Source organism: Callospermophilus lateralis, unplaced genomic scaffold (assembly GCF_048772815.1).
Source record: "Callospermophilus lateralis isolate mCalLat2 unplaced genomic scaffold, mCalLat2.hap1 Scaffold_101, whole genome shotgun sequence".
Lineage (NCBI taxonomy): Eukaryota > Metazoa > Chordata > Mammalia > Rodentia > Sciuridae > Callospermophilus > Callospermophilus lateralis.
Window position 1 is genome coordinate 3,949,025 of NW_027510272.1, and position 12,124 is coordinate 3,961,148.

Here is a 12,124-nt window from a genome sequence, read left to right on the forward strand (position 1 = left end):
GCCAATCACAGACTGAGACCTCTGAGATCCATAAGCCAAAATAAATCTTTGCTCCTCAAAGTTGTTCTTGTGAGGTATTTTGGTCACAGTGAGGAAAAACTGACTAACACAAATGTAGGAAGTGGATTGGATCAGGTATTAGTATATTGTTCAAAATGTAATAGAAACATAACATGCATATAAACACATGGTGAACACAGGTCAAAGTTCCAACTTAACTCATTAATGAAGGAACCAGTGTTGCTGAAAGGTCGGGCCTTGTCCTCAATGCTAATCCAATAATGAAGACATGGCCAGCTTTGGGAAAAAAAGAAAAAGAAGATTTATTGCTTTGCTGGCAAAGGAGAAACACAGGGGACTCCTGTCCTAGAGACTGATTCTGCCCATCAGTAGGAACAGGAGCTTTTAAAGAAGTGATTCAAAGGCTACATTCCACATGTTCTGTGTTGGAGTTGTAATAGTCATTTCTGAGATCTTCTGGTGCCATACCCAAAGTCTGGATTACTTTATTCTTATGGTGGGTATGTATTCAAGGACAGATAAATCCACCTAAAATGAGGAACAAAGGTAATCCTATTTCCCTTGAGATTGGGGAGGGGAGATTAGGGACAAGCAAGGAGAGGAGAAAGAAACATGTCCTCTAAAAAAAATAAGTTTCAATGGCAAAGCAGCAAGGGCTACAGTCCAAGCATAAAGTGGACCACTGTTAAACCAGTAGGATGGCAAACTCCTTCAAAGAAGAAAACAGGTGATCACCCCTCTCCTGAGTATATAGCCAGTTGAAAAGTTGGGGGAAGGAAATTCTTGGAAAGAGAATGAAACATTAGAAAATTAAAGTTCTAACCCCAGCAAGGCACACTAAATTTTTACAGGACACTGATCATTTACATTGCCATGAGGTAAATGGTAATACTTGGGTCTCTTTCATACAACACACTTTTGGCTATTTTCTGCAAATTAATTTCTGACCTTAATTTTTTTTTTTTTTTAACTGTGGTGCTGGGGAACCAACTCAGAGGTTTGTCATGCCGAGACTGTGCTCTACCACTGGGATACATCCTCAGTCCTACTTCTGCCCTAAAAAGAATTGTAATTAAGGCCAAGTCACTACAATACACTGACTGACCCTTGGCAGCCTTGTGGTATAGTTCTTTTCTGCCTCACTTTTAAGTTCTAATAGGTACAGTCTGGTGGCGCACTTAAGACTGGAACAGTGAGGTAAAGGGTATTTGCCTCAAGTGACATTTATTTCCATGAATCCTTTTCCTTCCATCTCTAGTTATGGGTAGTCCCTGACCTTTATGCTCTTCTATTATCCTGTACTCTACACTCAGCACCCTGATAGTTAAGTGTTTCTCCCTCTAGACTACAGGAGCGTTTTTCTTGTCCACCTCTACACAATCTACCCGTTAGCTCAGGATTTAATACATCTTACAAATCTCAACAAATGTTCATTGAATATCTTTACAAATAAATGGGAACTGAATTGTGCTGTGAAAAAATCAAACGGCTTTGAGGGGTACTTCAAGGTGGGGTCAATGGTGTCAGGGCAGGAAGATATGCTGGAAGAAAAATATCAACATCTAAGTGAGAGGTGAGGTGCAGGGAGCCTTTATTCCACAGTCAACCTTCCTCGCCCTTTGTCCTCCCCATCACACTTGGGCGGGGTGCTCGACCCCCCACCCTGCTGTAGGCAGAAAAGGAAGGGAGAGAAAAAGGTGGAAACCAGGGGGCGGAGAGGGGGCGTGCAGAAAGAAAAGGAATGAGAAAAGAAACCAGAAAACCAGGAGGCAAGAATGGGTTCCTCTACAGCCACCTCCGCCCCTCCTCCATCCGCGGAGACTCTGCCACTTTTAAAAACCTTTTCGGTCTATCAGGTGGTGACACTATACCGTATCCCCCGAAAGAGAAGACATGTGGCAGCTCCTCTCACACTGGTAGGTCCGTGGGGTCCCTCAATCCATCCCTGGCTCATGCACTTCAGCATCTCGGGTCCCCGCGCCCGACAGCCGCGCCCCACTCTGGCCTTCGATTCCGGGTACCAGCGGACGCGCGCGCCGTGCGGGCAGGTCGGGAGCGCGCGCCGGCCGGGGGCGGAGCGCTGCGAGATCTGCGCTGCGCGTCCCACCTCCCGGCTAGCTTGCTGCTGGCCCAGCCTGCGCGCGCCGGCTCCCGGCTGGAGTCAGCCCATCTGCCCACCGCTCTGGGGACTTGCCCCGGACCCGCCTGCGAGCCGGCAGCCGGGCGCACCCGGAGAGGACAAGGAGGAGCCATGAGCCGCTTGCCCGTTAGGGTGGCGGCGCTGCTGTTGGGGCTGCTGGTGGAGGTAGGGACCGAGCCGCTCCCGGCGCCTCCCGAAGCGCTGGTGTGGCGCGGACAATGCTAGGACAGAAGGGGGGACGCAGTTATGAGGCTTCTCTACCCCGGGAGACTTCCTGGGGCAGTCGAATTGTCGAGCGGCTGAGAACTACAGCCCCACGGACCTGCATATGTCCGGGTGCGGGAAGGTGTAGGAACCCCGGTGACAGGGAAGCTCTCCTGGCCCTTACGCTGCTTCTCCCTGTCCTTCCCCTTCTATCCGTGTCCCCTATCCCCAGCCCCCTCTTGGAAAGCTTATTTCTTCCGCTTCTTGCTCCGGTTTGCAGCACTCGGGAGTGACCTTTGTGCCCTGTCTGCCCACCCTCCCTGCTGAGGAGGGCCGGAGATCGGTGGGAGTTGGGGGGGCGGGGGTCCCCGCGAGCAGAGCAGCGCAGGCGCGGAGAGTCTGGGACGCGAAGCGGTTCGGGGTTGTGGTGGGACGACTGGGGCGGGAGAGGGGGCGAGTTGCTAGTAGGCGGAAGGGAAGTGGTGAGAAATGTCACGCGAATGCCGGAGAAAATAGCCGAGATGGGCAGCAGGAAGAAACATCGGTGCTTTTGAAAGTGAAGCGCAAAGTCTTCAGGTGTGAGAAGAAAATTCCACCGAGAGCTCGGGTGGTGGGTGCTGATTGGAAGCCTAGGGAACTTGTGGAACTGCTAAGAGGGTGGAAGCGGCGCCCAGCGACCACAACCCTCGTGGGGACTGCGGCTCCTCCTGCCGAAAAGTTGCATCCTGTGACAGGGGCCACCCCCTTCTAGCTAAAGCGGGTTCTTTAAAATGGGCCCTGATGGATTCCAGTGTGGAGGATCTGAATTAGGACTTAACTCCCTGCTGAGCCTGTTTATTTGGAAAGAAATTTGTGTTACATTAATTAAGTCAATGTAAATGAGAAATGATTAACATACTTTTTTTTTAATGTCCTAGTTTAGACAGTTGTAAAAACTCTCCCTTAATAGTTGAGCGATACTGGAAATGACGACTTTGTTTTTTCCGTGTATTAAAAAGAAATTGTTAGAAAATGTTAGAGGGCAAGTCTTAGTTCTCTGGAAAAGAAGGTTGATGGAAAAGTTTTTCCTTGCTCCAGGCTCTACCATAGCAGACTTCCTGTTTTTGTTTGAAATATCTCTCTCGTTTAGTATTTAATGTTTTTTTGTGGAATGCCTCCCTGCTCCAAATCTTTCCATTTGTTCAGAATTTTAAAACCTTAGGAATCACATCCCCTTGGTGACTCAACATAGAGAACAACAGAGAAATGAATCAGAGACCGCTATTTACATAAAAACAAACATGTGTGTACCTTAATGCATGGGTGTCTACATTTGCAATCCTTCTTGTTTTTAATCGCTGCTTAATATAATTAACTAGCCTTCCCTTTCCTCTGCATTTGTACCACCCTTGTCTCCCAGGCCTTTTTTTTCTCTGTGGTTTTGTGTCTGTGTGTATCCTAAAGAGCCTTGGAGACTTGGTTCTTTCCAAAACAGCTGTTTTGTTGCGTAGGAATTTATCATCTTAATCAGGAGTTCTGATCTTTCTGAAAGGTTGAAACATTATTAAAAGCAGAACCATGGCATAAAACTAAAACCTAAATGACTAAGAGGATGCTTTCATAGAGTTGTATATCTGGACATACAGATATACAACTGGTAATTTTTTTTGTTTGTGGGATGGTGTGGGGTACCCTTATTTGCATGCAATGATTATCCTGGGTACCTAATGTATGGTGGAGGAATTAAGGAGATTTCTTTATAGTTTATCACATGGAATTTTATATGTGAAACTTATATCTGTGATTTTTCATCTTAAATTGATTGCTCTAAATGTATTTTATTGGCATACTTTTGATGCTTTTGAAGTCCCGAATCACATACATAAATGTGCGATTATGGATTGTGTGGGGAGCAAAGGGTACTCTTCATGTTGAGTGTTTTAAAATAATTGAGAGAGGTATTTGTTGGCTTCAGGCTTCTTTCTGACTGCTAGCTACAACCTGGGACATTTGTCTTTGTTTCTTTGTTCTATTTGAGCCAATTTCAATGTAGAAATTTAGTGTGTAGTTGATCATAAGGTAATAAGGGAAGCCTTGTGGCAGTGAGTGTTCTATTTCCACCCTCTGAAACCCTGTAACCCTGTTGCCAGCTGTCTTCATCCAGGATCAAGCATGTTTTTTTGTTTTGTTTTGTTTTTTTAATTATTTTTTTAGTGTCAATGTACCTTTATTTTATTTATTGATATATGGTGCTGAGAATCGAACCCAGTGCCTCACAGATACTAGGCAAGCACTCTGCCATTGAGCGACAACCCCAGATAAAGCATGGGGTTTTTATGTCAGTGAGGGGTATCTGAATAGGGAGGGGATCTAAAAAGTTTTGAAAAGAGCCTTCCTGCCTTGCATCACCATTTCTTTGTATAAAATTATTTCCCTCTTAGACAAAACTGCATACTTATTTTTATTTGGTAAATATTCATAGAATGATTACCTGGTGCCAGGCACTGTTCTAAGCACTTTACAAATGTTAACTCATTAATCCTTTCTGGCACTTACTTTCATCCTCATCCTTGTTTCAAATGGGAAATGTTAAATAACTAGTCCCAAGTTTCACTGCTTTTAAGTATGAGGGGTTAGAGCTGTAAACCCTGAGAGTCTGGCTCCCGTCTGTGCCTTCACCATGATATTTGCTGCTTCTTCCATACTCTGTCTACATGGGGACATGCAGGAATTTGCACATTGTGTAACCCCAGGTCAGTAGTGGATTGGGAGAGGTTCGTGACCTAATTTACAGGTAAAGCAGCAAAATCCCTGCTAGAAACTCAGTCACCCTTTCATTGAGGGACCCTATAATTTAAAATGCGACACTTTGGAGAGTGAAATTGGGTATTGATTGTTTGTAATTGTGCCTGAAGAGGAGACATCAACAGTACTGTCTCGGAAAACGTGGGTTGTGTGCTTATCCTGAACATACATCCTGGGCAGAGCTCTAAGCAGGAACAGGCAGCTGACAGCACCATCCCGCCCCCAGGGAGGCTTCTTGGAGCTCATTAATGGAGTGACCTTTTTTCTCTTAACTCAGAATTTACTATGAATTATGCCAACAGCTAGTAAGGGCTTTATTTCTTCTCCTCCCTCCTGCTTCCCCCGGTTTCTCTGCCAGCTGCTTAAGTCCAGGGACTGGGTCACAAATGTAGAAGATTTTTTTATAGATTGGCCATAAGTTCTGGTTCCCACAAATAGGAAAACCCAAAGCCCTTTTGAATGTTTCTGTTCTGGTGATGAGATCTCCTGCGAACGTTCTTGTGTGAAGAATGAGGAGTCTAAGTTGTCTCCTGCTATTCTTGGTGGAGTAATTCCTAGGGGCTTTCACTGGGTCACAACAGCACCTTAGAAACCAAAAACAAAAAAAGAAGAAGAAGAGGGGGGAGGAAGAGGAAGAGGAAGAAGAGGAAAAAGAAGAAAAGAAAGCCCTGATTGTACTTTGGTTGAAACTGGAGAATAATTAGGCCTCAAGCATATGTACCTCGCTGGGGCTTTTCAACAATGTATTGTTTTCTAGACATTGTCATTGCACAGTTTGTCACTGCAGAGTTTCTAGGGCTTAGGTTATTGATACTTTTGAAATACATGTTGCCTTTGCCAGAAATGTATAGTATACTACTTTCATTTGTTTGTTTATTTATTTTTTTGTGTGTGTGGGGGTGCTGGGGATCAAACACTCCATCACTGAATTATACCTTACACCCCCCAGTATATTATTTGATATAACCTTTACCCAAGTGCTATAGGTTCATTATGTTCATTCACAGAGGGGAAGAACTCATTTAAGGGACCAGCCTCAGTATCTTTCTGATATTTCCCTGGAGCCCAAAGCATTTTTTTTTTTTTTGGTACAAAGGAGTGAACTCAGGGGTGCTTTACCACTGAGCCACATCCCCTTTTTAATTTTTTTTTTTTGAAACAGTGTCTTGCTTAATTGTTTAGGGCCTGGCTAAATTGCTTAGGCTGCCTTTGAACTTGTGATCCTTCTATTTCAACCTCCCAAGCCACTGGGAGTATAGGCATCTGCCACCATGCCCTGCCAAAACTGGACACTCTTAACTGAGGCTGCCTCATGCTTCAAAGTTCTGCAGAAGAATCAACAGCCCTTGAAAGGTTGGACAGTGAGCATTATCTTTGAAACTAGGAAAAAAGGGATTACTGAGTATTTTTCTACAGTCCTGTGTATTTTGATGCCTAGGAATCTCAAAATTAGAACCAAGTTATGGTTAAGGGTGTTTTTTTGTCTCTTGCCAAATGTTTTTTCATGCTCTGGAATTCCAACAAATGTGGCAGCCACTGGCTGCCAATTTTCTGAAATAAACCTTTCAACCCTCCTACTCTTTTTTAGTTTTTAGCATCTAAGCAACATGCAATTTGAGTGAAAAAGAAGACTATAGGGATTTATCTCTGGAAACTTCAGGGGAGCCTGGGTACTTATGGTTGAGAAAGAGGCAGCAATAAATGAACCAGTGAACCAGGTGGCAAAAACTTCACTCTGAAGTGGAACAAAGATGGGGCCAGGTGTTGGTGGTGGGAGGAGGTCTGGGAGACATCTCCCAGAGCTGGGCTCTACTTAGCCTTTGTTTTCATTTAACTGTTCAGACCATAAAGTCTAACTCGAGGGAAGAGACTCCAGAAATACATAACAAGGACAGGATCAGGGTAATGGCTCCTTATTTATCTAGTCTCAGGATGCATGTTTTTTTTTCCTAGAACTCACTTTTGTCATGTCTTCTTGATGAAGCCTCTCAGATATTACCTTCTTGATGAGACCTCACTTGACTACCTTACTTAAAATTCCATTCCACTTCCCCTCCCATTCCATCTTACTCCTTCTCTTTCCAGTATCCATCACTTTCAAAATATGATGGAATTTATATTCCACCAGATAAGCAGCTAGGGATGAAAATTGGTTCCCAGCCTGATACTATTGGGAGGTGCTAGAACCTTAAAGAGGGAGGGCCTAGTGGAAGGAATATCAGTCTCTTTCTCTCTTTTTGCTTCCCAGCCACCATGAGGTACACAAGTCTTCTCTATTATGTGCTTCTTCCACAAAGTACTATGCTGCCTATAAACAAACAGGGTCAAGCGATCATGTATTGAAACCTCTGAAACCAGGAGCCCTAAAAAAAAACATTCCTGCTTTTAAGTTGATTTGTCTCAGGTGTTTGTGATGGTGACAGAACGCTAACATAATATCTAAACCATAAAATACTGCTAAAAATGCTAACAGTCACATGAACTGTTGAAAAAAAAATGGTTGCCATAAAAAGACAATATCTATGAAGCACACTAAGGCAAAGTACCATAAAAACAGGTATGCCTGTACTCCACATCTAATCTGTGTTTGAACACCTCTTTAGGGAAATTCATTCTTTCAAGATAAAGCATCAACTTTTGGGAAAGGCCAGCATTGTTTCTACCTGGTCCTACTTCTGCACTCTTGGCCTTTTCAAAAGTATCACAATAATATCCCTTCAGCCTTTGGTCACAACTGTTATAGTCCCCAATAAGTGTGCTCTTGTCCAGGATTCATTTCCTATTGTCATTTCTCCCAAGATGTGATTTCAAATCATCTCATCACCCTCAAACCTGCGTTTGAAAACTCTGAACTGGGCAGTAAGTGGAGAATCCTCATTGTCTAAAAATAATTGGACCTAGAAAAAGTTGCCTCAAAATGAATCCACTTGAACCAAATTTCAAAATGCCATGGTGAATAGTGGGTTAAAATGTTTGGTTGGGACTTTTTTTTGAAAAAAAAATACAGTGCATGTTATAAAAATAATTTGTTTTATCCTGAGTGATTATTTTAGAATGATGTCTCAATTTGGAGGGCAGAGTGTCATTTTTTCTGACAAAATGCCATGATGCATAAAAAGAGAGTTTTCACTTGATTTCTATGGTATTATCATGACATACTGAGTTATTTGCTCTAGTTGCCAATCTCCTACCCATCCCCATCTCCAAATTCTCTTAGTCCTTTTGTTTTGTATTAGTCTGCTTTGAACAACTATTGGGTTATTAATAAATGGCTTATTTGCAGTATTCTTGGTTCCTTTCATTGACTTCATGGTTATACTTTATCTTCATGAGATCAGAAGGTTATTTTTCTGTCCACCTGTGTTATACTCTCCTGTGATCCTATGAGCAGAAATTGATTTACAGTTACTTGGGTTAAGAGAGGTGCTGGTGATCTGTTTTAGAAGGAATGGTAAATGTTCATTGTTGGTGAGTCAATTTTGTCAGGAAGACATTGACTCACATTTCTTCCCCACTGACACTTATTTGAACAGTAAGGATGCTCTGTGCTTTAAATGTGGTCTGATTGCATTGTCTTGTTTGTACCTTGTCATCATGCAGTTTATATCTGTGTGTTGTCCCACCCCTAACCCACTGCCCTGCAGCCAAGAGATTCACATTGAGTTTGCCATGAGACTTCCATGGTTTTTTTTTTTTTTTACATATGTTATTGCTTACAACAATTATGGAGCTATTATTTTTTTAAGAAACTAAATTGATGGTTACACATTTACTCTGTTTCATACTTCATCCATTCTGTCTTCTTAAGTCTATCACAGTCTCTACATACTATTTTTAAAATCCAGTAACCTTATTTTGTACCCTAAACAGATTTGATTATCAGACCATTATTAGTTTTATTCAATCAATTAATAAAAATGTTGATTAGAGCAGAATAAAATACACAGACCCCCTTTTGAGGCATTTGAGATTTTGACTTGAACAGCGATGTCCTTAAGGAGTCAGAATTCAATTTTAGATGCTGGTTTTGAGGTGTGTGATGATGTGCCTTTGGTGAGAGGAGATCCAACAAGATCTCGAGAGTCAGAGTTTAGTAGTTTTCTAAAATAGGGAGTTGTTTGCATTCAAAAACTGTGAAACAATAGAAAAGGAGCCCTCCAGAGACCCTTGTATTTGGTGATGGGAAATGATGACTTCACTTGTTGGGGTTAAAGAGACCAGGGCTTAGTGAAGACAAGGAGGCAGTGGGTTTGCATTTCACAGTTTCAGGAAGTACAGCTGTTACACTTCAGTTTCTGACAAAAGAAGAATGTCTTCTGAATAGAACAAAGAGCTATCTTATGAAGTGAGGTTTGAAATTAATCAATACCTTGCTGAAAGCACAGAGGATATCCAGATGGTAGTTAGGTCTCCTGTTTGTGTGGCAACATGACCAACTATTACAGAATCTCAGTTCTTTGTGTATTGGCAGGGAGTCTGAGTAAAAATTATGTGCTTATGCTCTCGATGACACAAAAACCAGTATGGAGAGTGGGGAGTATGCGTGGGCATGGATATGTGTGTGTGCGTGTGTGCCTGTTTTGAAGAGATTACTTTTATAGAAAGTTCTAGTTCCTGGTTCTTCCTTTAGATGGATTGAAAAGCCAGGTGTGGGTCCTGATAGCCTAATCTTTCTAAAACCGGTTCATATACCTTTAGAAAGAAAAATAGCTCAACATTGATGGAAGCTTTCCACAAAATCACCTGATTTGAATTTAACTTGTGCCACAGTTTGGATTAAGAGATTATGAGCATTGTCAATCATAAACAATGTTCTGTGACCCTGCAAGGATGGAGACTGCACATCTACAAAAATGGACAGCTCTAATTACGCTTCTGTTTAAAATTTGCGCTAGCTTATGTTGTTTAATATGTCAGTGGTTAGATTAAGAAACTTGGTCATAAATGTCCTTAACAAGGGAAAAGAAGATCATGATTACCATCATCCCTGGCTCTAATTTCTGCCATGGATTAAGACAATAAAAGGATAGAAACTAGTCTTCTCTTCCCCTAACATGCCATTGGGTCAGCTGAGCAGAAGGCAATAGCATTTTGACATTTAATTAACTGGGAGTAAAGAAGAGTAAAGCTCTTTAGCTGGGCTCAGTCTCTTGGTGTTTTGTGAAGTGTTTAGTGTCATCAAAAGAGTTATAATTTGGCATTATGGAGAGAGGAAGGACAGGCCTTAAACCATTATGAAGAATAGGGAGTACGCATGGGTATGCGTGTGTGTGTGTGTGTGTGTGTGTGTGTGTGTGTGTGTGTAAGAGATTACTTTTGCAGAAAGTTCTAGTTCCTTGTTCTTCCTTCTTTAAGATGGATTGAGAAGTCAGGTATGGGTCCTGATAGCCTAAGGGTTCTTTCTAAAACCACAGCATCTCTTAGATAAAAGAGAAAACCTTTTAGAATCTTTTCAGAAACCTGTTTTCTCTTTTTCTAGCTTTCTCCCCACCCCCTTCCCCATATTCTTGTCCCTTTCTTTCTTTTTTTAACCTCTTTCCTTTGGAACCATTTTCTTTAGCTCAGAGATAGTTAAAGATTTTTGTTTGTGTGCTCTCTTAACGAGTTTTCAAAAACGACATTCTCTCTTACATAGTTTAAAGTTGAACATATAATCCTTTTTTTAATCATTGACTTTAAATGGTTGCAATGATTTGGTTCTTCATGTATTGTAAAAAAAAAATGTTTAAAATTAAACCGTGGCATCACTCTTAAAGTATTCAGTGGAATCTAAATACCATTTGCAATTTGATTCTGTCACCAGAGGAGTTCCCAGAAAAGGGTGCCTTGACTGAGGATAGGTGGGGGTCCTTGAAGTACGTGACAGAAAAACTTCAGCATTTGTCAATAGCAGCACAGATATTTATTTAGAAAAACAAAGAAAACACATCTAAGAGAGAATGTCCATCTACAACTACAAAAAAAAAAAAAAATTAAAAAAAAAGACTCTTGTGATTATACTTGGGCCTACCTAATGAACCAGGATAATCTCCCCATTTTAGGATCCTTAATTATGTCTGTAGAGTCCCTTTTTACAAGTTTCATGGATTAGGATACAGTCCTCTTTGTGGGGAGGAGAGGCATTAGTCTGCCTACCAGAAGGTTGAAAAAGGTATTGCTTGGAGCAATTACTGTCCCTAAGTTACTGGTTATAAAGGTTTTTACACTCTATTAAAACATTGTGATTTAATTCCAAGGGGCACTGTGCAGTCGGTCCAAAGCCTTGCTCAGGTGGACAGTGAGTGAGTGGATGCTGTCACAGTTCACTTCCCTTGATGCTGGGACAGAAGGCAGGGTGGGGAAAGGGTAACTAACATAGTACATAAGTCTGTTCATGCCTTGAATTTCTTCTTTCTTTCCTTCTTTCTTTTTTTTTTTTTTTTTTTTTTGCAGTGCTGGGGATGAAATCTAGGTCTTCACTCGTACTAGGCAAGGCTTTACCACTGAGCTAATCCCCAGCTCTATTTCATGCTTCGAGTTCTTAGTAGAAAGTGTAAAAATACCTGGTTCTTTTATTAATGGCTGGTCATAGTAGTGGAAGCTTGAGATTCAACTTTTACTTTGTGAATTACACAAGATACATTGCAGATGTATGCAGAGGCTTTTTCTCATAATGGGAACCTTGGACCAATTGAGACCACAGGTTAATTGATGCACTTGAGGCTTTGAACACTTCCTGGCAGAAAAGAAATGAGTCTTCAAAATCATGACCCTTGGGCTCTGATCACCTGAGCCCGGTGTGAGAGTCCATCCACTGTGATGGCTTGTGGGTCTGCCAGTGGCACAGTCAGTACTTGGGGCAGTGGCTGCTCTCCAAGGCTTGCTGATGGACAAGTTATATTCCTCCCATAAGATAAAAAGGACAGGCTCCTCTCTGGTCCCTTTCCAAATGTCAGCATGACCTGGTGATGTGTTGAGTGAGGCTACTGAGAGTGG

At 42.1% G+C, this 12,124-nt stretch overlaps 1 protein-coding gene across 2 annotated transcripts in view; it reads left to right on the forward strand.

Annotated features, from left to right (window-relative positions):
- Positions 1 to 2,134: 2,134 nt before the first annotated feature.
- Positions 2,135 to 12,124, forward strand: part of LOC143639957 (WW domain binding protein VOPP1-like) — a 96,045-nt gene continuing 86,055 nt past the window's right edge. The window contains exon 1 of one of the 2 annotated variants that reach the window (XM_077107971.1): positions 2,135 to 2,326. In XM_077107971.1, coding sequence (XP_076964086.1) covers positions 2,273 to 2,326 — 54 coding nt within the window. In that variant the 5' untranslated portion in view covers positions 2,135 to 2,272. The remainder of the gene's footprint in view (positions 2,327 to 12,124) is intronic. The other variant, XM_077107972.1, reaches the window with a different exon arrangement.